At 41.6% G+C, this 25,424-nt stretch overlaps 1 protein-coding gene and 1 pseudogene across 2 annotated transcripts in view; both read left to right on the forward strand.

Annotated features, from left to right (window-relative positions):
* NEURL1 (neuralized E3 ubiquitin protein ligase 1) overlaps positions 1 to 25,424 on the forward strand; it is a 194,251-nt gene that overhangs the window by 113,735 nt on the left and 55,092 nt on the right. For both annotated transcript variants that reach the window (XM_014065854.2, XM_087725788.1), the window contains exons 2-3: positions 21,910 to 22,151; positions 23,476 to 23,797. In XM_014065854.2, coding sequence (XP_013921329.1) covers positions 21,910 to 22,151; positions 23,476 to 23,797 — 564 coding nt within the window. The remainder of the gene's footprint in view (positions 1 to 21,909; positions 22,152 to 23,475; positions 23,798 to 25,424) is intronic.
* LOC148043638 (homeobox protein Hox-B5 pseudogene) lies at positions 10,239 to 11,567 on the forward strand (annotated as a pseudogene).

Here is a 25,424-nt window from a genome sequence, read left to right on the forward strand (position 1 = left end):
TGCTTCCTGTGGGTTGACAGATATCCTGCATAGGAAAAGAAAAAAGAAAAGAGCACTGGGAGTGTTTGACAAGACAGTCTGAAGGCACAGAAGATGCATCCACTTAAGAAATGGATCAGAGTTTTATCTTAACGATTTCCTGGATAGTGGGAGATGGTTGTCTATGGCTGTAATGGCATTTGCTTTACAGTACAGCTTGTTAAGAGCTGATCCATTGTAAAGCCTTTTAGCACAGAATGCTGCTTGCCTTGACAGGATCATGGAGAAGAGTACATAAGAGAAGAGGGAGGGGCATTGCAGGGACAAAAGTTTCAAGATGATGAGCAAGATGGAATATTCTCTGCATGCTTGTAGTCCGTGATTTTGGCACACATTAAGGCATATCAGCCTGAATAATTTCAATGGAAAAGTTAAGCATTGCTTCACACTGATATCAGTTAGGCTGAACAGTGGATGGAACAGAATATACTTAACATAGAAATTATTTATTCTTCACAGCTGTTCTCTGTTACTTTTTTATATTACATAGGAAACTCTTTTATTTTAAAGTATTAATACAAATGTCCATATTTCAGCTTACAATAGAATGAGAGTAGATTCCATGGATTTATTTTTGTTTATAAATATGGTATTAATGTGGAAGGTATCATTTGTTTTCCACAATGTTATATGTGGTAGCGTATCTAAGATGCTTGCATTGATTTTTTTATCTTTACAGTTTGCTAATTAAAGCTCAAATCAATTATTTGTCAAATGATTAGATGTTCAGTTTCCATATTTTATTCTCAACGTGCAATCATAATATTTTAGAATACAGCTGGTACCCATTTTTATAAGCATATCACATGTTACGTACTGTTTGCAAAATAACTTTCATGTATTTTCACAACAAAACTCAGGAACCCAATAAAAAGTGCTGGGTTTTCTTCAGATTTTAAAGGCTATGTGGAGCTGTTAATCTAGGTGAATAATTACTATCATGAATCTCTCTTAAATCTTTGCCCTAATTGTGAAAAAAGAAAATGGAAATGGGAAAAATTAGAGTTTAAGTCACAGATACATTTCTGCATGCTATGTCATTTATTGTGGAGCACCAAATTATGGTCAGCATGCAAATGCAAGTAGATTAATAGGTACCACTTTGGTGGGAAGGTTACCGCATTCCGTGCACCTTTGGTGCTAGCCATATCACTACAGAAATTGTCTTCAGACAATCCTGGCTCCTTCAGCCAAGAAACGGATGAGCACTGTGCCTTAGAGTTGGACATGACTGATAGGGAAACCTTTACCTTTTAATGAATTACTGCCACAAAATACCAACTTTCTACTTTGTTTTTCATTGCCATGAAAAAACCTAGTTTTGCTTGGAATAAACAATTTTATAGCATAAAGTCTTCATGCATATTCCCCATGGCAGACTTGACACATAATTTTTATGTATACAGCTAGCCTAGCTGGTCATCATACGTTCTGGATTTGGTAACTTCATAACTTTCATTTGGGATATCCTGTTTTCTTTTCATTGATGCATGATTTGAATCTCTAGAGAATCATTGATTCATTTCTCTGCCAAATGCATTTTTAATGGAAGTTTGTCTGGGATTATGCAAATTATGCTGGAAGTTTGCCTGTTTGGTCTTCAGCTTCTTCCAAATTTCTTAAAACAAGATTTAGAGATTGAATGGGCTTTAATATACTATAAAAGTTCTTAAAGCAATATTTTAAAATGAGAAATTATGATAGGCTGATAGTAGTTGATCCTTCCTTCCTCCCTCCCTCCCTCCCTCCCTCCCTCCCTCCCTCCCTCCCTCCCTCCCTCCCTCCCTCCCAGTGTTGACTCCTGGTCATTGCAGGGACTAGTCCCAGCAGTATTCTTGGTAATATTTTCAGAAGTGTTTTGCTATTGTCTTGCCATTGCTTTCTTCCTAGAGCTAAGTGAGAGTGACTAGCCAAAGTCTCCTAGTTGGCTTTGTGCCTATGGTAGGGCTAGAATTTAATATCTCTCAATTTCTAGTCAGATGTCTTAACGACTACACCAAACTGCCTTGATAGGTCTCATAATCAGGACTAGAAAATTATATTATTGTTTTGAAACAAGTTACTGAATCACATAAAAAAGGAATACAAAATAACAAAAAGTATTGGAATCTTATACTCCTGAAGAAGATAATTTGCATTCATTCTTGGAAGTTATATCCATGTTATTGACTGGAGATTAAGTCTTGAATCTTCTCATTGTGCACAGAGCAGATAAACAATGGACAGACTATTCAGAGTAATAATACACTAATTTAATTTTATGCAAACAGAAATTGTCCTTTTCATATGCAATATGAATCAAAGTATTTTCTAAAAAAACCCTCAACAGAAGTGGTTATTTTCTTAAAATTAGGCAGTCAGTTGGGTCCTTTCTTCCCCTTTCTATTAGATTATCCTGAATTTGTTGACTAAATCTACATAACATACATATGGTATTGATTTGAAGTGTAGTTGCATGTATAAGTATACATTTAGGTTATATTTCAGAGTAATAAAAATGGGCACTGTTTCTATCATAGCTGATGTTTTATCTTTCTATTATTTAGAGATAAAGCCGCTAATTTACAAGGAATTTGATTTCTATCAACTTTTCTTATTTGTTTTAAGGAGATGTGTATAACAATTCATGGACAACTCTTGCTTTTCAAAAAGGGTTGAGACCCATGACACCTCTTTTTAGAGGAAGATTTCAATTAAAAGTATGAAATACAAGACTTAAAACATCTGTTTTATCTCCCTTACAAACTCCAAAAGGGCAACAAAACCAAACCCATTCTATAATGTTTTACCCAACCACTTAAGGAAGATCTGGCAGAACTCATAAAATGCATGATTAGGGGCTACGCATAGTTTTCCGGAGCAAGGGACAGGAGGCTCCAATGGATGGTATTAACACGCCCAATTGGCCATGAGACTGGGATGAAGCTGAAGTCATGCCTCTGTGCTCCACTCTTTCCTTCCAGTTTCATCTCAGCCCAGCCAAAAAACGAGACCTATTTAATTTTTCTTCTGCGAATTTTATCTCTACTGAACTCTCCTTGCCTCTGTAGCCTCTGGAAAATATCTCTCTCCTAGGGCCAGTAAATACCTCTGTGTGGTTTCCTTCCTAGCCATGAGGGAGATTGATTTGAATTGCTGGGGGCTGGGAAGGCTCAATCGGCATTGGGGCAGCCATTTTGGACTTTGCAGAGCACATGGCACCGGTCTCTGCCCCCTGGGCGATTGGGAGGCTTGCGGGTTCGGGATTTCCAGCCCCATGGCCTCCCGTCACTCAGTTACACTGGCTGAAGTCTTCGGGGCTGGATTCAAGCCACGGCGGCTCCAGAGTGCTGGAAATGGCACGAAGAGGTTTTTTTTGAGGTTTTTGGAGCCACGGAGCTGTGGGAAGGCACGTGGGCATCCGGGGCTGAAGCAAGCCTTGGCGGACGCCCCTAAAGCACACCATGCTCAGTGTTGACATAGGGGCTGCCTGTATGGGAAGTTCTCTTTGCCCTCTCCATTTCCTGTGCAGGTGAAGAGGGAGATTTGGAGGCTTCACAAGGAAGGTGAGCACTATCCCATGTGGCTAAGACGGTGGAGGAGGCGGGAAGGTCCCCTTCACCCCCATGTTCCCCTGGGGAGGGCCCATCTTCCAGGCAGCTGCCTACTGCCTCTGCCAGGGCTTCTCGTACCTCACATGCCACCCAGAGGGATGAACTCAGGAGGCATAAAGGCATTTCCAAAACCTTCTCTAGAACAGAGAAGTTGAGGGCCCAACAGGGTAGGCTCAGTACTTCTCCCCCTCACTCTAGATCCCCCTTGGGGGTGAGTCTCATCCTGCCCCCTCAGGCTCTCCGGATTCCCTAGGAAGGTTCTTTGGGGGGGATTTCCCCATCACCACCCCTTTCCCTGGAGGAACAGGAAATGGGCCTGGAGGATTCCTGTATTTATGAGGATCTCATAGGGGATAAGGCCTTGCCTAGGCCTATTCTGGCTCCCCAGGCTGAGGCAGCTCAGGATCCTGGGAATTCCAGCTGGGATTCCCTGGATGTGGATGATCTTCCCAGGGGGTTGCAGAGCCTTATTGAAAGGGCTATCTTCTCTGGCATTGTGGTAGGCATCCAGCAACAGGCAGCTAAGGCCCAGGTAGTGGATCAAGGCAAGGCCCCTAGGACTAGCTCCTCTCAAGCACACCCTCCCCCTGCTCCAGTGAGCTGTCCCATCTCCCCTTCCTTGATTAGTGAAAGTTCAGTGTCAGGGGACAAGGCCCAGAGGGATCATGACCTGTCTGAGGTATTCTGATCTCTTCTGTGCAAGACACGTGACACTGCACAGGTACAAGAGGGGAAGGGGATTAAGGAAGCAGCCAAGAATGAGGCTAAGGAAGGAGCTAAAGAGGGGTCTGCAGCAATGAAGCCTCAGGGGCCAGTTTTGTCTGAGCCCAAGGCTGTTAAGGAGAATATTCCTGCTCTTCACTTCTTCCTGGAAGTGGTGAAGAAACAATGGGAAAAACCCACAGCTTTCCCTAACCCTGGCAGTAATGATAGGCATTTTTATAACATTGAGCCAGATTTTTCCCAAGCCTTGCAGCTACCCACTGGGGACCCATCTGTGGTCGCATTGGCGTCTCCTCCTTCTCTGGTGGCAAAGGATGTGGCTGACAACCTGAAGGCAGATGACAGAAAGGCAGAGATGACACTCAGGAAGATGTTCCAGTCTGCAGCCTGGGCCATCAAGGCTGTGGCATTGGCTTTATTCTTCAATCACATGGCTATCTTGTGGATGGAGAAGCTCCAGGAGCGCATTCCCTCGGAAGATGTGCGGCTGTACCAGGACCTGAACAAGTTAGTAGTGGTGGCTGAGTTTTTGGCGGATGCCTCGTTGAATGCCATTAAGTTCGCTTCCAGGGCTATGGTGTTGTCCATCACCTCTCGGCACCTTCTTCGGCTCTGGAGTTGGCAAGCGGACAACAAGTCAAAGTGGCAGCTGGCGTTGGCTGACTACATGGGGTCTCCCTGTTCGGAGCTGCTCTTGACCCGCTCCTCGTGGAAGACAAGAACAAGAAAAAAGTCCTACCTACCTCAGCAAAGAAGGCGGAGCAAACGTCTACTCCCTTCTACCGCAAGCCCTTGTACCGGCCTCAGGAACAGGAAGCTCAGCAGAGCAGGTACTCTTGGCCCAGGTCAGAGAGGCAGCCCGAGCGCAGTTACAACGGTTTCAACAACAGAGTAAGTGTCCCTTTCAAGGGGGAGGTGGTCACCCTTACCGCCGGGGCAAATAGGTCGGTCCCAATCCCACCCATTGGTGATCGCCTGGTTCTCTTCTCCGAGGCCTAGGCGGAAATTTCAACAGATGCCTCGGTACTCAGTACAATCACCCATGGCCTTCATTTAGAGTTCCTTTCCATTCCTCTTAATTTCTTCCGTTCGTTTCCCCCAGCCCAATGCATAGAAAAATGCAGGTAGATGCATCAGGCTATTAAACATCTGCTTGACATCGCTGCAGTGGAACCGGTCCCGATGGACCAGGTGGGTTGGGGGTTCTATTCAAATCTGTTTCTTGTACCCAAGTCTTCAGGGGGTTGGAGAGCTATCCTCGACTTGAAGCTGCTGAACCAGTATTTGGTTTACCGCAAATTCAAGATGGCCTCCCTTAAATTCATTCTGGCAGGTATTTGGGAGGGGGATTACATGACTTCTATAGATCTTACGGAGGCTTATCTCCATATCCCCATTCTTCCAGATCACAGGTGTTTCCTCCGGTTCTCCTTTTGGGGCACCATTATCAATATAGGGCCCTGCCATTTGGGTGGTCTTCTGCACCCAGGTCTTTCACCAAGGTGCTGGCGGTAGTGTCGGCATACTTGAGGGGGTTTCCCATTAGGTTACACTGCTACCTGGATGAAGTCCTCGTCCTGGGGGGGTCCCCGGACCAGGCGAGGGTGGCCCTTTCGCAAGTTATAGACAACTACAAAGGTTAGGGTTTTCTGTTAACTTTGAAAAGAGTTCTCTTTCCCTATCCACTAGAATCCTCCACTTGGGGACAGTTATTGATTCCCGTTCAGGAAAGGTTTTTCTCTCCCTGGACTGTAGGTCCAGTTTGGTTAAAATGGTTAAGCAGGTCCACAGGGACCATTATATTCCCATAGCCCTTCTCTCCAGCTTGTTGGAAAAACTCATATCCTGCATCAAGGTAGTGCCGTGGGCGAGACTGCATGCCAGGACTTTGCAGTGGCGACTCCTGTTGTTCCAGAGAGCCAACACCAGCAGCTTGCCAGCCAGGGTCGAGGCTACCCCCAGGTACTGATCTCTCTCAAGTGGTCCAGGGGTGTGACTTCAGGGACCAGGAGTGCCTTGTCCTCACCATGGATGCCAGTCTGTTCAGCTGGGGGGCAATCCTGGAGTCTCAGTTGGTGTAGGGTTGGTGGTCTTGGTGGGAACTTCGACACAACATCAACTGGTTGGAGCTCAGGGTGTTCCATCTGGCTCTTCGACACTTTCGAGCCTCCATCGAGGGTTGTCACATCCTGGTTCTCACCGACAACGTGGCAGCAAAGGCACATATCAATCGGCAGAGCGGCACACATTCTAAGGCACTGCATGCCAAGGTGATGGTGCTGGGCACCTGGGCAGAGAGGCACCTGTGGTTGATCCGGGCGGAGCACTTTATAGGGGTCAACAACCATCAGGCCGACTGGATGAGTTGAGAGACGGTGGACAACGGAGAATGGAGCCTCTCCCAGGAGCTGTTTCAGAGTGTCTGAATGACCGGTTCGGATGACCAGTGGTGGACCTCTTTGCCACTCGAGCCAATGCTCAGCTTTCCCGGTTCTTTTTGGTTCCCAACTCGGGGAATGGAGGGGGTCGACACACTTTGCATGAGGTGGCCAGAAGGGCTGTTGTATGCTTTTCCTTACCTCCCCCTCATTCCTGGGGTAGTTTAGAAGCTAGTCAGGGAACAGGCAGAGCTGATCCTGGTGGCACCGCATTGGCTGCGAGGGCCTGGTTTGCGGAACTCATGATTCTGTCATTCCGGCCTCCATGGCAGATTCCAGAGGGGGAGATAGAGCTGCGCCAGGGGAGGTTAGTTCACCCAGAGCCATACTGGCTACAACTAGCCATGTGGAGATTGAGCAGCAGCATCTGATGGAAGCTCACTTGTCGCTACGAGTGATCAGGATCATAGAGGCTTCGCACAGACAATCCACTAGGAGGATCTATGACTCCACCTGGGCTTTCTTTGTGGCCTTGTGCCAGGCCGCTCAGGTAGTGCCCACTAGTGCCTCCATTCCACAGGTCCTGGACTTTGTTCAGGGCAAATTGGTTAAGGTGCTCTCCCTGGACCCCTTGCATAGGCAGCTTGCTGCGCTTGCTACAGTTCTTCCAGGTGAGGGCCCTGTTTCCCTCATCCAATTACCCATTGTTAAAAGGTTTCTTAAGGGGGTCTCCAACTTGCGATCTTCAGTGATCCATAGGTTCCCCACATGGAACCTCCCTACTGTGTTGCGGGCCCTCATGGCTAAACCCTTTGAGCCGTTGACGACGGTTAGCCTGAAGCTTCTAACCCTTAAGGTGGTGTTTTTAGTGGCCATCATGTCAGCTAGATGAGTGTCAGAGTTGGGGGCTCTTTCCTCCAGGGAGAATTTGTGTGTGTTCCACAGCAACAGGGTTGTGTTGCAGTTAGATCCGGTTTTTATGCCAAAGGTAAATTCTATTTTCCATCGTTCCCAGGAGGTTGTACTGTCAGACTTCTGTCTGGATCCAGTTAGGGAACATGAACAGCAGTGGCACCGGTTGAATGTTCAGCGGGCCCTGTGTATATATTTGAAGTGGACGGCCTCCTTCTGGAGGTCGGAGACACTGTTTTTGTCTATCCAAACTTCATTGTTGTGTAAAAGGGTTATGTCTTCCACCATTAGTCGGTGGATCCGTTTAGCTATTGCCCTGGCATATGAGGCCCAGACGCTGCCTGTGCCAGCCGGTATTATGGCACATTCTATGAGGAGCGCTGTCTCCTCGGCAGCTTGGACCTCGCAGGCTCTGATAGATGACATTTGCAGAGCGGCAACGTGAGCTTCACCATTTATTTGGCATTGCAGGTTGGATACGTCCGCACCAGCTAATGCGGCATTCGGGCGTAGAGTGCTAGCAGGTCATTGCAGATCAGTAATTTTCCCGCCCATGGGACTTAGCTTTGGTAAGTCCAATCTACTTGAGCCTCCTGTCCCTTGCTTCAGAAAATGGCAGTTGGTCTTACCTGAACTGCTATTTTCGGGGCTGGGACAGGAGGCTCCAGTTCCCGCCCTAAGGTAGTCTAGCTTGGGTGCAGGGAGTTCTCCTTTGTGGCTTGTTTTCAGGTCTCGGGGGAGCTTGCTTCGATGAAACTGGAAGGAAAGGGTGGAGCACAGAGGCGTGCTTCATCTTCATCCCAGTCTCATGGCCAATTGGGTGTGTTAATACCATCCACTGGAGCCTCCTGTCCCAGCCCCAAAAATAGCAGTTCAGGTAAGACCATCTGCCAATCTCAGGTAGCACATTTGGATCTACATAGAAAGCAGAGTTGGTTTAAACATTTCATACAACTTGTTCATTTAAAATTGGAACAAGGCAAATATTTTGCATTTATTTATACAACAGCTTTTCCTGTTTAATTATATCTAGTTCTTGGAGAATGCCTGGCAGGTCTTTGCAGTTTTCTTGGCAATGTTTCTCAGAAAATTTTACCATTGCCTTCTTCCTTGGGCTAAGTCAAAGTGATTGGCCCCAGGTCACCCAGCTGGTTTTGTGCCCAAGGCTTGACTAGAATTCAGAGTCTTTCCATTTCTAGCCTGATGCCTAAGCCACTACACCAAAGTGTTTCAGCAGTGATAGAAAAATATAATTCCATGTTAGGGATTCCTGGGATGATTTTTAAAACAATTTTATTAAACTGATCAAAGTAGTGGAAAAATGGGGAAGGGAAAAGGGGAACAAATAAAGTGTAGAGTAAAGGGGAAAAAAGAGAGAAAAGCATTGACCTCTGACTCTTTTTAGCACAGTAGAATAAAGAATTAACATTACAGCCTCAACATTTTACTTTTATGTACTGAATATGTATTATAACAACAAACAGCAAAACACAAAGTTTCACTTTTCTCCATCTTGAGCACAAAATCCAGAAGTAGTTTCCAAGTAAAAAAAACAAAGTTGAATGTATTCTTTTCTTTGATTAGAGCAGTTAATTTAGCCATCTCTGCTAAATTATGTAAATAATCTCATGGATTTACACCAGTTCTCCAGCCCTTCATCCATTGTGACAATTAGAGTATATTTACATGTGCATAGAGTATCCTTGCTGCTGTCAACATAAAGAACAATAAGGGAGATTCTTAGAAAGAAATAAAAAAGAATACTTTTGATACAGAGGTGTCTTCGTATAAAGCTGTATGTGCACCAAACTTCAGTTATTAAAAGCAAATTTGGGAAAGTGGATCAGTGCACATGAAAGTGCAATCAAAAGGATTAAAAAGCTAGAAAAAAATAATCACATCACTTCTGTAGTGGAAAGCAAGTTGCCGTTCTTCTTCCTTCATAATGCTAGAATCTTTTGTTATATAGTAAAGTTGAATATTTGACTATTTATTTATTAATTTTTTATGCCGAACTCCCAGTTTCTGGATGGTTTACAAATTCTTAAAAACAAAACAAATAAAAAGAATTAAATAGCAGAGATAACAAACCCAAATGGGAACATAAAAAAGAAAAAAATGTTTGTGTCTATGTGTATGTGGGGGTGTTGAATTAATCTAAGGTGACCAGATTTTCAGATTGGTAAAGAGGGACACCTTTGCCGGGGGGGGGGGGGGGGCTTGATTATAACTGTTGCCAAACATCAAAATTTTGATCACGTGACCATGAGGATGCTGCAACGATCGCTAAGTGTGAAAATGGTCGCTAAGTGTGAAAAATGGTCATCAGTCACTTTTTACAATGCCATTGTAACTTTGGTCACTAAGCCCATTATACCACCTTTCTTGCCACAGTTCTTAAGTGAATAACTGCAGCTGATTAGTTAGTAACATAAGTGATCTGTGATAAGAGCCTGGAGGAAACACTTTGTGGCTTTGAGGTGGATAGAAGCTACTTGAGATCGACCAATCAATCAGTCTCAAGATGTGGAGACTCTGGAAAGAGTGCAGAGAAAAGCAAGAATGATGATTAGGGGATCAGAGGATAAAATATATGAAGAACAGTTGCAGGAATTGTGGATTTCTAGTCTATAGAAAAGAAGATCTAGGAGTGACATGATGGCAGTCTTCCAATATTTGAGGGGCTGCCCCAAAGAAGAAGGGGTCAACCTATTCTCCAAAGCCCCTGAAGGACAAGAAGCAATTGATGGAAACTAACCAGGGAGAGAAGCAACCTAGAACTAAGGAGAAATTTCCTGACAGTGAGGACAATTAACCAGTGGAACGGCTTCCCTCCAGAAGTTGTGGGTGATCCATCACAGGAGGTTTTGAAAAAGATAATGTACAACAGTTTGCCTGAAATGGTATCAGGTCTCCTGCTTGAGCAGGGGGTTGGACTAGATGACCTCCAGCTCCGGTATTCTGCATTCTTCTCTAAGAAAGACAACAGGGGCTGGAAAGTCCATTTAGTGGCTTGCAATGGCCATTGCAACCTTCATTCCACAATGTCGGTGTTGCAACTGTTGACCAGGGCTCTGGTCAAATCAGAATTGAGCTGGAGGGGTCCTTGGAGGTCTTCTAGTCCTTCCCCCCCTCAAGCAGGAGATCCTATCCATTTTAGACAAGCGGCTGTCCAGTGCCTCTTCTTAAAATTTGCTGACCTACGCTGCGGCTGAGCTGAAGCTGGCAAAGCCGAGCACCCCTGCCTGCCCAGCTGAGGTGTTCCTAGCGGAGGAGGGGGAGGGGGAGGCACCGCCGCTATAACTCATTAATACATCATAAATTCTCAAGCACGGGGGCTATAACCACCACAAACCCCACAAATCAAGCGCTCCAAGATATAAACCCACATGAGTTATTACTTTGTACATTTGTTCTCAGGACGCTACCCTAATGCCCCAGACTATCAGCTGTTAAATTATGGGGCCGGCAGATCCATGGATGGATCCTATAGAGATCCAGGCAACATGCACGCCGGCTCTTACGGGGGATACAAATACAATGGAATGGATCTGAGCATCAGCGGATCAGCCACCACCACCACCTCCTCCTCCTCCTCCAGCCAATTTGGAGCAGTTGGGAAGAGCTCTCGCGTCTTTTCTGCCCAGGCAGTGCTCAAAAGCAGGTTAAGAGAGGCGTTCAGCTGCTCCTTGTCCTGTCCCGAATCCCTCCCTTGCACAAGCAGCACCAGTAGTGGCGGCGTCAACGAAAGCCGTGGAGGCAAGACAGCCGGGTCCTCCCACGCCAACCAGTAGCTTCTGTTGGCGCAGTTAGCGTCACCGCGTTTGCTGAAATAGACGAAACCAGCGCGTCCTCGTGAACCAAAGAGAGTGGTTCTCAAGCCAACAATGGCGCCCGAGTTCAGACGGAGCTGGCCGCATAAAGCCTGCCCCCTTCTTGTCTCCCACCCAACATGTTTCACTGAACGGCGGCTGAGTTCTAAACTTCCGGCATGACTTTGAAGGGCTGGATTGCCTTCTGCGGGGGCCGACGTGGAAGGCAAGCGGCAAGCCAGCCCTTCAAAGTCATGCCGGCATTTTAGCGTGCCCCTCGGCCGTCATTCAGCGAAAGATGTTTCGCTGAATGGCGGATGAGTTCTAAACTGCCGGCATGACTTTGAAGGGCTGGATTGCCTTCTGTGCGGGCCGACGTGGAAGGCAAGCGGCAAGCCAGCCCTTCAAAGTCATGCCGGCACTTTAGCATGCTCCTCGGCCGCCATTCAGTGAAACATGTTTCGCTGAATGGCGGCCGAGTTCTAAACTTCCGGCATGACTTTGAAGGGCTGGATTGCCTTCTGCGCGGGCCGACGTGGAAGGCAAGTGGCAAGCCAGCCCTTCAAAGTCATGCCGGCACTTTAGCGTGCCCCTCGGCCGCCGTTCAGCAAAAGATGTTTTGCTGAATGGCGGCCGAGTTCTAAACTGCCGGCAGGACTTTGAAGGGCTGGATTGCCTTTCACGCGGGCCGACATGGAAGACAAGCGGCAAGCCAGCACTTCAAAGTCATGCTGGCACTTTAGCGTGCCGGCAGGCAGGGCTGGAGCGAGCGAGCGAGCGTGCTCCGTCCTGGTGGGTGCATGAGTGGAGCACTTTTCCAGTGCTCCTGTGCCTGGAGAGCTCCGTCTGCATATGAGCCCAGTATCCGCCGCTTGCGCTCCCTTGCTCCGCCCCACCACCCGCCTTCCCTATCTAGGGGCTCCTCCAGCAGAAGTAGCAGAGTCGCATCGAGCGCCGCTCTGCCTTCCTCCGTGCTCTTCTCACCCGGATGCCCAAAGCCTCCCAGCCCGCCCGGCCCGGGGTGAGTCAGCTGCAGTGCAGCGGGCGGCGATCCCACCACCATCCGCCTGCTCACTCGCCCTGCCCGTCACTTACTCTGAGTTCGGAGAAGAAGCGGCGGCCCCAAGTGGCTCTTTTCGCGGAGGCTTTCCCACGGCTTGTCCGGAAGTGGAGCTGGAAAGGCGAGCTTGCTCCCCTGCCCATCCGCCCGCTCACTCGCTATGCTACCCCGCCCATGCGAGCGGCAACGGATGGGCGGGGGAGCGAGTCGAAGAAGGCGCCAAAATTATGCGGGATCTTTTGGGAATGGCCCGGGACGTGGGAAAAATTATGAGAAGGCATGCCTGTCCCGCCAAATGTGGGACGTCTGGTCACCCTAAATTAATCACACTTGTCAAAGGCCTGCACAAAGAGCCAGCTCTTCACCACACCAGTAGTGTTTGAATCTCAGTGGAATATCTGATTCAGTGCTATCTGAATCTCTGGGGAATGCCCTTTCAGAGATCTAGCTCTGCTATACAGAAGGTGTGTTTCTGGGATCCTGATAGATGCTCAAAGGAACCCAAAGTGTGCCAAAACCAAATTAATAAAGACAGGACTTCTTAAACCATTTCCAAATTCAATTAAAATCTGTTTCTGGAAGATACAGCAATGAAGCCAACCTGAGCAGTTTTAAAGAGCGTTAGGAAAAACAAAAAGGAAATTAATTTTTCAATATTATTTCAGTGGTGGCCCCCGGGCACGATTAGTTACCTTGAGATCAAGAATATTGAAGTAGCTAAGTCTTTGGTCTTATATAGCACAGCAATTATATACTCATCTAAAATGAACATAACCAGGTGATTTCAGCCTTCCGAAGGCTGCCTAAAGATGCCAGCTCCTTTATAAGTGTCTCTCATACTAATAAAAGCAAAACGATACATAAAACCTAACCAGCTGGAGGAAGAAATAAAAATGACCACAAATGTTTTTAAGAAGAATGACTTTTTTGTCAGATGTAAAAGGGATTATTATTTTTATTATGATATCAGATATAATAGCAATTGCAGATAATAAGAATAACATGGACTGGCTACCCTAAAAAGTAGCATTCATTCTTGGAGCAAAGCATGCTGCAATTCTATTATACTGTTTATAGTAATTGGCAACCAGTTATTGTGCAAGACAGCAGATGTCCATAATAAAATACTGTTTGCATGGAGTTCAATATAATTATGGTGAAAACAGCATAAAGAGAAGGGCACAAAAGTTTCAATAGTATCAGTTCTGTATTCTACCCACAAGAAAAACATCATTTCTTCTTGAACATTAGAAAAAAAGACTGTCTTTCAGTTATGTGATACGCTTCCTTTAAGAGTATTTTTGTGTGGATAGTTTTTTAGAGAATAAATGTTTGTAACACAGATTTCTCAGAACAAGTCATATAGTATGAAAAAAGCAGATTAAATAGCTGAATCTCTTTTCTAATTATATAGTTATATGACAAGAAAACCACAAAACTCCCTTACTTTTTTCCTTTGTTACCTACATATATACTAGATAATCCACAACCAAAAATATACAGCTTCAAGTTTTTCTTCATTTTTATAATGGAGAAAGGGAATTTATAGTAGTAAATGAGTAATCTTTTAATGAAAGATAAAACTGAATAATATATGAAGAGCCCTGCTGGATCATATGCCAGTTAGTCCCAAATAATGTACATAAATATGTTTGAGAAGCACTGATTTTTATATGGGTATTGTACATTTTTTTAAATGGAATTTTAAATAGAGTGGGAGTGATAAGAAAAAAGGTGCAAAAGATAAGTGAAAAAATATTGAAGGGTTACTAAAGGGAGACAATGTTATTTCAGCACCTATTATATTGGATGATCCAAAACTGATTTGAAGCATATATATTTTATTACATTTTCATTTTGTACACTAACTGTATCAAATCATATTAACATTTCTCAATTTAAATGGGAAATGTCCTATTTAATTCTATTAGTCTCAGATGTATAACTAGTTGTTTATATCCATATTCAACAATACTATTTCCATAATAATTTGGCTTTCAAACACCCAAAATAGGAACAAGGATAGGCTAAGACAACACTTTATTGAAATTGACTGTGAAAACTTGAAATGCATATGTGAAAACACAATCTTAGGGTTACACTTTCCATAAAGTTGAGGGAGAAAGCTAGTGCAATAGGTTATAATTCTAGGTAAAGATACAGATACAAGAATTGCTGCTCAGGGATTACATTCTCTAAAGGAGTGCTGTTTGTTTACTTTTATAAAAACTAATTCATGCCTCAACTGGATTAATCCATTGTCTGTCTGTCTGTCTGTCTGTCTCTCTCTCTCTCTCTCTCACACACACACACATACAGACACTAATATAGTAGTAGCATTTAGGCTTATATACTGTCCCATAGTGCTTTCCAGCACTGTCTGGGCAGCTTACAATGTAAGCATTATTTTCATATTGCCCTCAACAATCTGGATCCTCCTTTTACCAACCTCGGAAGGTTAAGTCCCGCCAGAATAAAACTCCAGGTTGTGGGTAGAGTTTGCCTACAATACTGCACTTTAACCACTATGCTACCAGGGTCCATCTATAATCTATCAATCTATCATGATATAATGAACTTGCCTAATTAAAAAATTCTGATGTTCCCTTGAGTCCAACAGCATTACATTTTCAAGTAAGATTAATCAATATCACATGCGTACTTTGGAGCTTATCTGACAGATGTGTTAAAGAATAGTCTGCTTCCAATCTAACATTTAGGGTAATTTTTGCCATTCAACACTTCTTCCTTTTCCCCAAATACCATAGAAACTGAAAAAAGGCACAATAGCATTTTCACCAAAACTAGACAAGCTCATATGCTTTCAGTTTTCTAGCAACACTTTCTTCCCATTCTTAAAAAGAATTGCATTTTTTATCAGTCCAAAGAATGATTCTTCATTTTCTCCAAACTGGTCTGATACTCCAGTACAATAATTAAACTATCCTCAAACAATCTATATATGAAAGAAAAACCTGCCACTATCCCTGAGTTTATCCTTCACTTTCTTGACAAAAGAGATGAATACACATTCATACCAGTAACAGAATTTATGGGGAAAATATGTTTTGCAAGTTGTTTTCCTGTGCCTATAAGTTGTGGAAATAATTGAAAAGTTGGTACTGGTTGAATTTAGTTTTATTTCAACACTTCTAAAGGAATGACAGCAGGCTAGTTGGGGGCAAAAGCTGAATGGAGCATTTTCCTGCCTCTGTCTGCCATCTGAAATTGATGCTTTTAACGATAGCTCTGCCCTTATAAATCTATATCAGATGAACCTAGAGAAATACACAATCTCACCACACCTCTTCCTCTTCTACCAGATGAATTTTTTCTACTACAAATATCCCTAATGAGATTCACTACACATGTATGAATTACAGGGAGTCCTGGATTTACAACAGTTTGTTTAGTGATCAAAGTTATAATGGCACTGAAAAATGTGACTCATGACCATTTTTCATAGTTATGACCATTGCAGCATCCCAATGGTCACATGATCAAAGTTCAGCAGCTGGGCAACTGACTCATATTTATGATGGTTGCAGTGTCCTAGGGTCATGTAATCACCTTTTGTGACCTTCTGACAAGCAAAGTCAATGGAGAAGCCAGATTCACTTAACAACCATGTTATTAACAGAAACTGCAGTGATTTCCTTAACAACTGTGGTGAGAAATGGGGCAAAACTCATTTAACAACTGTCTCACTTAGCAACCAAAATTTTGGGCTCAGTTGTGGTCATAAGTCAAGGATTACCTGTATAACTTCAACAATTTGCAGACAGTGGGAATGGTAATCCAAGATCTTGAAAACATCAGGATTGGAAAGGCTGAATGCTATCCATAAACTGAAGAAAGAGACAAAACCCAGTCAGATTGTCTGTTTTGTAAGATTTAGATTCAACAGTTTGTGGCACTAAGTAGAAAAGAAGTAAAGGCATGTTGGTAAAAATGTTCTCCACATATACTTACAAAGCCTTTTGATATATGTGTGACCTCGCCGAGACGTTGCCAAGACAATCTCAATCTTACATACTTATTTTGGAAATGCTGCAAAAGTCCTCTATCCTGTTGATAGGTTTATTTACAAAATGCTTGATTTCTTGTGTCTTTATTTTATTTTATTTTGGTGCTTTCAAGACAGCTTATAACTCCTGGCGATTGCCTGGAGAAGATTGTGCAGTTTTATTGACAAGATCTTTCAGAAGTGGTTTGTCATTGCTTTCTTCCTAAGGCCGAGAGAAAGTGACTGGCTCAAGATCAGCCAGCTGGCTATGTGCCTAAGGCAGAACTCAGGGTCTTCCCATTTCTAGCCTGGTGCCTTAGCCACTACATCAAAGTGCTTACTTTAAAGTTTTACTGATGCATAACAGGAATTCTAATTCTTTATTCACTAATCGACCCTTTCTCAAGTAGGATAAATTTTATGCTGTGGTATTGTTTTTTTAAAGCGGAACTTGAAGATCCATTAACCACACCTTGGTACAAAACAATTGTATTTATATTTAATTTCAGAACTGAATAGAAATTTTAGCTCTTCTTAACAAAATTCCATTCCTTGTTATATCAGGCATCATTCATTTTAACAGGATAATTTAAGGTACTGTGCATATGATTGGGATACTCTTTTTCTGCTAATATTGGAAAATTCAAAATCAGAAACTTTTGCTAATAACATTAGAAAAATTAATAAATAATAAATGTAGAAACACTCTAATTCTACAATCTACATTTACTCAAATGTATTACTGGTTCCTAACCTACTATCTGCTTTGTCAAAATCAGGAGAAATGAGTTTAAAAATGAAAGTAATGTTCATTTATTATTAAGCTTCTATGTCACCCATCTTGCCAAGACAAGTTATGTTGATACTGCTTTAGACTAATCTAAGAAGAGAATGGTAAAAATAACCCTGCTTCTTAATTACCTGAAGAGAATGCTAATTCATACATACATATTTCTCTTGCTACTTTCTTTGGGGGCAAGCAATATATACAAAGCAGAGGTGGGTTGCTCCTGGTTCAGCCCAGATCGGCCGAACAGGTAGTGGTGGCGGTGGGAGGCTCCACTCACCTGGACACTTCTGCGCGAGGGCACAAGTAAGTATGAGCGAATCAGTAGTGCTGGGATTTTAAACCCACCTCTGATACAAAGCACAAAAAAAGTAAGAGCAAAACCAAGAATAAACCAAAACAGAGAAAGACATGGTTAGCTCATCTTGTATCTTGGCATATTGTTGTAAAACACTTGCTTTCACCATTTTTGGACATAGGTTTGCATGCCTTTAAATGTCATCTCTCTGTTTAGAAATTCATGAATTAAATAATTATGCTAGCTGATAGTACTATAATTATATTAATCTCTATGTATAAACTAAATTGTTTTCAAAATGACTCCATTTTAACTTGTCAGTTTTTAAAAACTGATTTTGCAAAAAGAATATTGGAAAGGTTGGACATGTTTTCTGGATCCAAAAATCAGAACACCCACCATAAAGAGGCCACCAGACGAAAAACTAGGAGACTGTGAGTTCTAGTCCCACTTTAGCTGTGAAAACCAATTGGGTAGCCCTGGGCCAGTCACTCTCCTCTTCTGCCCAAATATTGCATGAATTCTTAGTCTTCAGATAAAAAGATCCACTTTAATAATAGATACTTTTGTTAGAGGGTCATATATAAAAATTATAAATAAATAGTTATTATAATTACCGTATTTTTTGGTCTATAAGACACACTTCCCTCTCCCCAAAGTGGGTGGAAATGTCTGTACGTCTTATAGAGCAAATGTTGTGGAAGCCCTGCCCACCCACCGGCTCCCACCCTTCGGCCTCTGCCTCTTAGCAATTTGCTTCCTTGCAGCAAACAGCCTGGTCAGCTTAAGCATAGGCTGATTTAACACAAGTAGCTGATTGGCAGTTGTATTGGTCTCCCGGAATACCGCTGATCCACTTTTCCAGGCTGTGGGGATCGCTGCTGCCGCCGCCATCTCTGAACGGAGGCCGAAAATGAGGCATTGGAGGCTGAAAATGGGTCATGTGGAGGTGGCAATAGGTAGAGGTGGCAATAGGCAGCGATGGTGGTGATAGGTGGTGGCGATCCCCGCAGCCTGGAACAGCTGATTGGTGGTATTCTAGGAGGCAGATCCAACCGCCAATCAGCTGCTCATGCTAAATCAGGCTGTGCTGAAGCTGACTAAGTTGTTTACTATTTGCTGCAAGGAGGCAAATTGCTGGAAGGCAGAAGCAGATTTTTTTTCTTGTTTTCTTCTCCAAAAGCTAGGTGTGTCTTATGGTCCAGAGTATCTTATAGTGCGAAAAATATAGTATTTTAAAATAGAGAGCTAATTTGGTCTAGTGGTTATGGCACCAGGTTTAAAACCAGAGGAGTTCAAGTCCTGCCTTAGCTATGTCAACTGGATGACTTTGGGCCAGTTACTCTATCTCAGCCTAATTCACCTCACCAGGATATTGTGGGGAAAATAGTAGCAGGAAGGTGCATTGGATAGGTTTGCTGCCTTGAATTAGTTCTAAAACTAATAATGATGAAATACAAATAAATAAATAAAAATAATTTTTCATTCTGCAGTTAAACCTAGAACACACCCTATTAAGTATCTATTTTTGAGCAATCTCCTTGGGCAGTGAAGAAAATCCAGAAAACTATATAATTTTTCTAATTTTTCTCTCCAAGATAAAAAAAAGGGTTGTAGCCTCAGAAGGAAAATTTGACATGGCAGGTGAAGCATTTAATCTAAGAGATGTACTTTTAGCAGCACTAGTTGTTTTGAATGAAAAAAAATGAAAGGGTCTGGAGAGTTCTAAACATCTTCAACTTTAGCTATGTTCTTAGCCTAGAAGAAAACATAAACCAAACATTCATTCTCTTCCATTGTTTCTCCCTGAAACAGTAAATAAATACCATTTATTCTGGCACCAAGCCTCTGAATGAAACAAGGTCTCTTCTCAAAATGCTTCATAGCTTATCAGATATTAGTCCTTCATTTTTTTAGCAGAATGCAAATATCAGTTAAGAAGATTTTGCTCTTAGTAATCTTTCTTCATTATTATTTTAAACTACCGTATACACAGTAAAATATATAAATATGTAGGTTCTGTACAGGTCTGTATCCCTTAACAGAGTTTTCCCTGTCATGTTCTAGTGGTCAGTTCAAAGTTTCTAGCACTCTGATGTATTATATTTATTTATTGCTTGACATAATATTTTGAGGAGTAAGTACTCCAAATATTAGTTCCCCTTCCCTTAAAATCTTTTTGCCAGAATGTCTATTCCCTCTTGTCTCCTTGATTTGGGCAATAAAAAAGATTTATTGAAACATAGAACATATGTTAAAATAGAAAATAAATAACCTTGCAAGAAAATTTTCTTGCTCTTTAAAACTTTATTGGTTCTCTTCTATCATTTGGGACTTGTTTATTACTTCTTTACGTTTATCTCAAGTTAGATTATTTTACATTGAAATAATTTCTGGAAGAGTTCATTTTCCCAGAAATATAAACATTTGCCCTTTTGCTTTCCTTTTCTTCTGAGAAATTCAAGATCCCAGTTTTTTTTACTTATCAATATAATTCCCATTGTGGTATTTTTGTTCATGAATAGATCAGTAGAACCATTCACATATATTTCTTGGTTCAGGACTCTGCTTTATCTTTGAATAGCATGTTAAGGACCATGCTATGAACTAGTGAGTGGATCAGAATGATTGAGACCAATAAATGTATTATTTATTTTTGTGCCTTAACAAATTATTCAGCATTCAATGTAATTTCCAAAAGACCTCATTATTTCTTTTTTGGTATGCACTGTCGCCAGTAAAATTCATAGCTGTTCTTGAATTTATACACTGCACCATTGCCATGTATTTCTATATGAATTCTTATTAAGGTTCTTTATCATTTCATATCTTCCTATTGTTCCTGGCTTCTTCCATCTTTTCCATCTCTGAACCAAATTCTGATTTATAATCTTGTTGAAATTTAATAGGATAGCTTCCAAGTTACAGCAATCTGCATAGAAAATATGCCCGAGATAAGCTTTCCATTACATTGTAATTAAACTAGAAGAGAACACTGGCACTTTAAAAAATATTCCAGAACTAGATCCCCAAATACTATGACCAGCATTTTTTCTTTCTTCCTTCCAAAAGATTAACTGTTAGTTTATATTTAGCAACAGAGTGATTTTTAAAAAAATCTGCACTACTTGAGAGGCCTATTGAAGGAAAGCAGACAACATTCACATTGATTTGTAGACCACGGAAATAAACGATGATCATTAAATATTCACAACTAGATTCTCCTTTTACATGGCTGGTGTTTCCAATGTCAATTTCTGTTTACACTCAGTGAGAATTCTACACTAATGAAAACTGAAGGTTTAGCGTATCTCTATTCATCTGCACAACACTACTGGACAGGAAAGAGAAACAAATATTAGGTATCAGTGTTCAATACTATTTACTTTCAAATTGATTTGCTATGGTATTTCCTGTATTTAGTGCCTGACCTAAAATTCATTACTGTGTGCAGAATTCAGATCAATGTGCAATGCTTTTTTTAATGAACCACTGAAAATCACTGAAAATAGGCTATATATTAAAAAACATATGCACCACATCACGAAAACATTGCAGAGCTTCAGCAGACTTGTTGGTTCAAGGAAAGAGAATACTGCTTACCATTTTAAGTCAGATCACACTGACATTCAACTGTCTGCCATTCCATTTGTAAGTATGAGTTGTCCATAAATTGAATGTTCTTAATCCAGGGACTGCCTGTATGTCATATTGTATTTGGTTATCCTAGTGTTATTTCCAGGTTTTCATGGCAAACCATAAATGCTATCCATTCATTGAACTATGGAGTCCTTGGTGCTCTTTGAGCTTGGTTGTAAACCTAAAGACGTTTCACTACGCAGCTAGGTAACCTCATCAATTTACTTTGTATTTTTACTATATACTCTTATATATTTTCTATCAATTTCTAGATTTAGTTAAAATCTGGAACTAATTGCTGACAAATACAGTAAATACAGAAAATGCAGTACACTTATTCTTTCCCTTTTATATGTAGTTTCAGCTAGAATTTATTTTACAAAATTTATTCTGAATTACTGATATTAAACAATTGTCACCAAAGAACATTTTGCAATCTACAAAAAGTGTTTTGAATGCCATATAGTCCCTTGGCTTAAATATGTATAGTTATATTGTGGCTATTTATGTTGTTTATATTGTAGTTTATGTTATACTGCATTTTTTATAAGTTGCAATAGTCTCATAGCTAAGCAATGATTTCAGTCAATGTTTTTTACCAATAGTGGTTCATTTTTGTTTTATTTAAAGATCAGATCTCTCTCTCCTTAATTTTGTCTAAGATTCCATTGGTGGGTCCTTTCCTGCTTCTTCTCATCGATGCCACCACAAGCAAAAGCACTGTCTACCCATTTCACAGTGTGGGACTCTCTCGGTCAGCCCACTGCTTTTCCATCCTCGCACCAAGGGGTCACAGATCATCATGGATACCACTCAGAAAGTGGTCAAGCGACAGGCAAGTTTCTGCAACGCCATCACCTTCAGCAACAGGCCAATAGTCATCTATGAGCAAATTAGACTTAAGGTGAGTTGGTGCTTTTTTCCACTTTCTGTATTTATAACACAAACATTGGCTTGATATGCCAGTCTTTGCAGTATTTTCTCATATGTTTCCATACTGAAGGAGATTTCGTATTTTGCAGAAGCAATTTGATTGGTGAAGTTGGTATATTCTGAGTTCTCTCAATTTAGCAGGAAGCTGTCCCTTCTCTGTTATGGTGCCTATCCCTTTGAATGAAGTTGTCCATGAGACCTGGAAAAATCTTTTGTTTTTCTTCTCTTTCTAAGAGAAAAGATGGAGCATTCAGAGATTCAACATTCTCTTCAGATAGCAAACGTTCCTCTAAAAATTATTATCTTGAGAAAAAAATTAGTTTTAGCAAATTGTACTATCAATTCTGGTCTTGAATCAAGATTGTATCAAGATTTTTATTCTTTTTCTCCTCTATATTTCAATAACAAATTGAATTAGCTGGGAGTATGATTTATGTCTAGAGTTGATGATGCAGCAATAAATTATTTGCTCAGCTAAGGAACTTTACTCAGCTACAGATAATAGTATTGTGGTACCAATAGCTGGACTTTCTTCAAATAAAATCTCTATTTGCCCATTTTCTTTTGAGTGCTGGAGAGGAGGGCTAGATATGTTTTGTTTCTCCACATCTGTAAGCTTTATTTTAAAATGTCCTAGCACATGCTATTTTCTGTGTGTGTGTGTCACTCTCTCCCATTAAAATTTTCCATTATAGATGTGAAAAAGGATATATTATATTAAATAAACGTGGAACCACTAATCATATTTTGTTGAATGATGCTTCAATAATAGTAAAAATCCTTATTCAAACAAGTGCTCAAGCAATGAAACAATGCCATGCTACTTAAGCACTCCCCCCCCCCCATTACTGCATTTTCCAATTTCTGCAGCCAGGTGTTATTTGTGCATGGATGGGACAGCAAAATATATCCCCGGATTGCATTAAGTCACCACATTTGCCAGGAACAGGCAAGTTAGATTTATAGACAAAGATTGCATTATATGGATTAAATCACGCTAACAATGGAATTACTGTGAAATTGCCTCTAGACATCACCATGATGCTTGCGAACGACACACAACCTATTGTTACAATATTTTGTATCACATCCTCATTCCTTTCAAAATAGATTTCATAACATATTGTATTCATATTTGCACACTTTATGCAAGCACAATTTCTTCCTCCGTATATCTCCACCATCAGATTGTTAGATATGTTAAACTTCCTTATGCATTCATATTCCTAATCCTATGCATACCTAATAAAGAGGCCAAGTAATTATATTGTTCTTGTTCTGTTTTTCCCTTTTAGATCACAAAGAAGCAGTGTTGTTGGAGTGGAGCTCTTCGACTGGGATTTACGTCCAAGGATCCCTCTAGGATTAATCCAGAAACTCTGCCCAAGTATGCATGCCCAGATCTGGTTTCTCAAAGTGGATTTTGGGCAAAGGCTCTTCCAGAAGAGTTTGCAAACGAAGGAAATATCATAGCGTTCTGGGTGGATAAAAAGGGACGTGTATTTTATCGTGTGAATGATTCTGCTGCCATGTTATTCTTCAGTGGGGTAAGGACAACTGAACCATTGTGGGCTTTGATTGATGTCTATGGACTCACTCGTGGAGTGCAACTCTTAGGTAGGTACATAGCTGTAAACAATATAGCATTATTATGAGTTGCTACAGTACATCCTTGTATTCTTGAGCAGAAATACTTTAATTCTTGCCTTCTCTGGATTATTAACGATTCTCCAGTGGCTGAACAACAGAAACAAGCCGTTTCTAGTGATGTAAGTTTCTGAAACAATATAGCCACCCATGCATTTTTATCTCTTGATTTTTTCCCCTAACTCCATATCCTGTTATGCTTATCTTTTAGACACTGTTTCTTGTTCTAGTTCCAAAGGTCAAGAAGATCACAAGCAATACAGCAGATTGTCAGTACACCTTAAAACTGTTTGTTCTGGGCATGAACTGTTAATGAGCTAAGGACTCAGCTGGCATGATAAACTTTATATAGAGTTATTTCAGGCCTTTTCCATTTTATTGTCATTTGACTTTATGGCACACAGAAACAAAGAAAACTTCTTTAATCCATGCCAACCCACTTCCATATGGTAGATATGGAGAATGTCTTTGATTGGACTATTACCTCAAAAGTTGGAAGTGAAACACTTTTAACTTAACTGACTAGAAAATCTATAAAACGTTCTTTTTTAAAAAAAATCCAGCTGGAAAATAGGTAGCTCAATAATGGAAAATCTCTCTTCCCCACCCACCCAAGTGTGTGCACACATGAGTGTGAAACAATTTGTGTCAGATTTCAAAATAGGATATTCTGCATGTCAAGCAAATGTCATAAATGGCGAGGCATTCAGAAGCTTCATCAGGCCATTTTGAAGGAAACGAAGAGAAATGAGATAAGACTGTTCCTACCTTTGTGCAGTGGCTGATCAAATTAAAGTGGGTTGCCTAAGACAATGTAAAACCCAGCATGCAAACTGAACTACAGAACTTGAGTCAGCATAAGCCAAAAAACATTATTTTCATCTTGAAATAGGAAAATACAGGCAGACATTCTATTTACGATGAATTGAAGGTGAATAGAAAGCAACATCATTTATTCCTGCCCTCCAGAAATGGTTGGTGGCCCAAACTCATGAGAGGCAAATATGGCCAATGTCACCCTAATCCCTAGGGCAGGTTCTGTCACTGAGGAGAATGCAGGCTAATGTCTATTCTGCATGTCAGTCTCTTTAAAGTTATTGGTAGACAACGTCTGCATTATTTTTATTGAACCTGTTATTTTCTACATGCAAAACTCGTGCTCTTTCATTGATACCTAAAAATGTATCATCATATAATATACAATATCCAAATACATTTCTGTAGTATTTAAATCATACTTTGCTTGAACATACATAATTGGGGTGGGTTACTGCCGGCATTGCTGCTGGTTTGCTTTGCACGTGTGCCAGACATGGGCAGCATGCGCATGCGCAGTAGACTTCAAATTGTTCTGCACATGTGCAGAACATGAAAAAATGACTAAAAAACAAGCTGGCAGCGGGAACCGGGGAACTGGTTCGAGGGCGTGGACATCCCTACTGGTTCAGCGACCCAGTCCCAATTTCCACTACCAGTTCGCCCGAATTGGTGCGAACTGTTAGCAACCCACCACTGAACATAATGAGACGTACCAGACAATAACAGACAATATTAAACCACATTTGTTGTTAAAAATGATGCTTGGTGCCCTTTTTAC

This window comes from Thamnophis sirtalis, unplaced genomic scaffold, assembly GCF_051295495.1.
Source record: "Thamnophis sirtalis isolate CommonGarterSnake01/CBP01778 unplaced genomic scaffold, rThaSir2_p1.2 scaffold_11, whole genome shotgun sequence".
Lineage (NCBI taxonomy): Eukaryota > Metazoa > Chordata > Lepidosauria > Squamata > Natricidae > Thamnophis > Thamnophis sirtalis.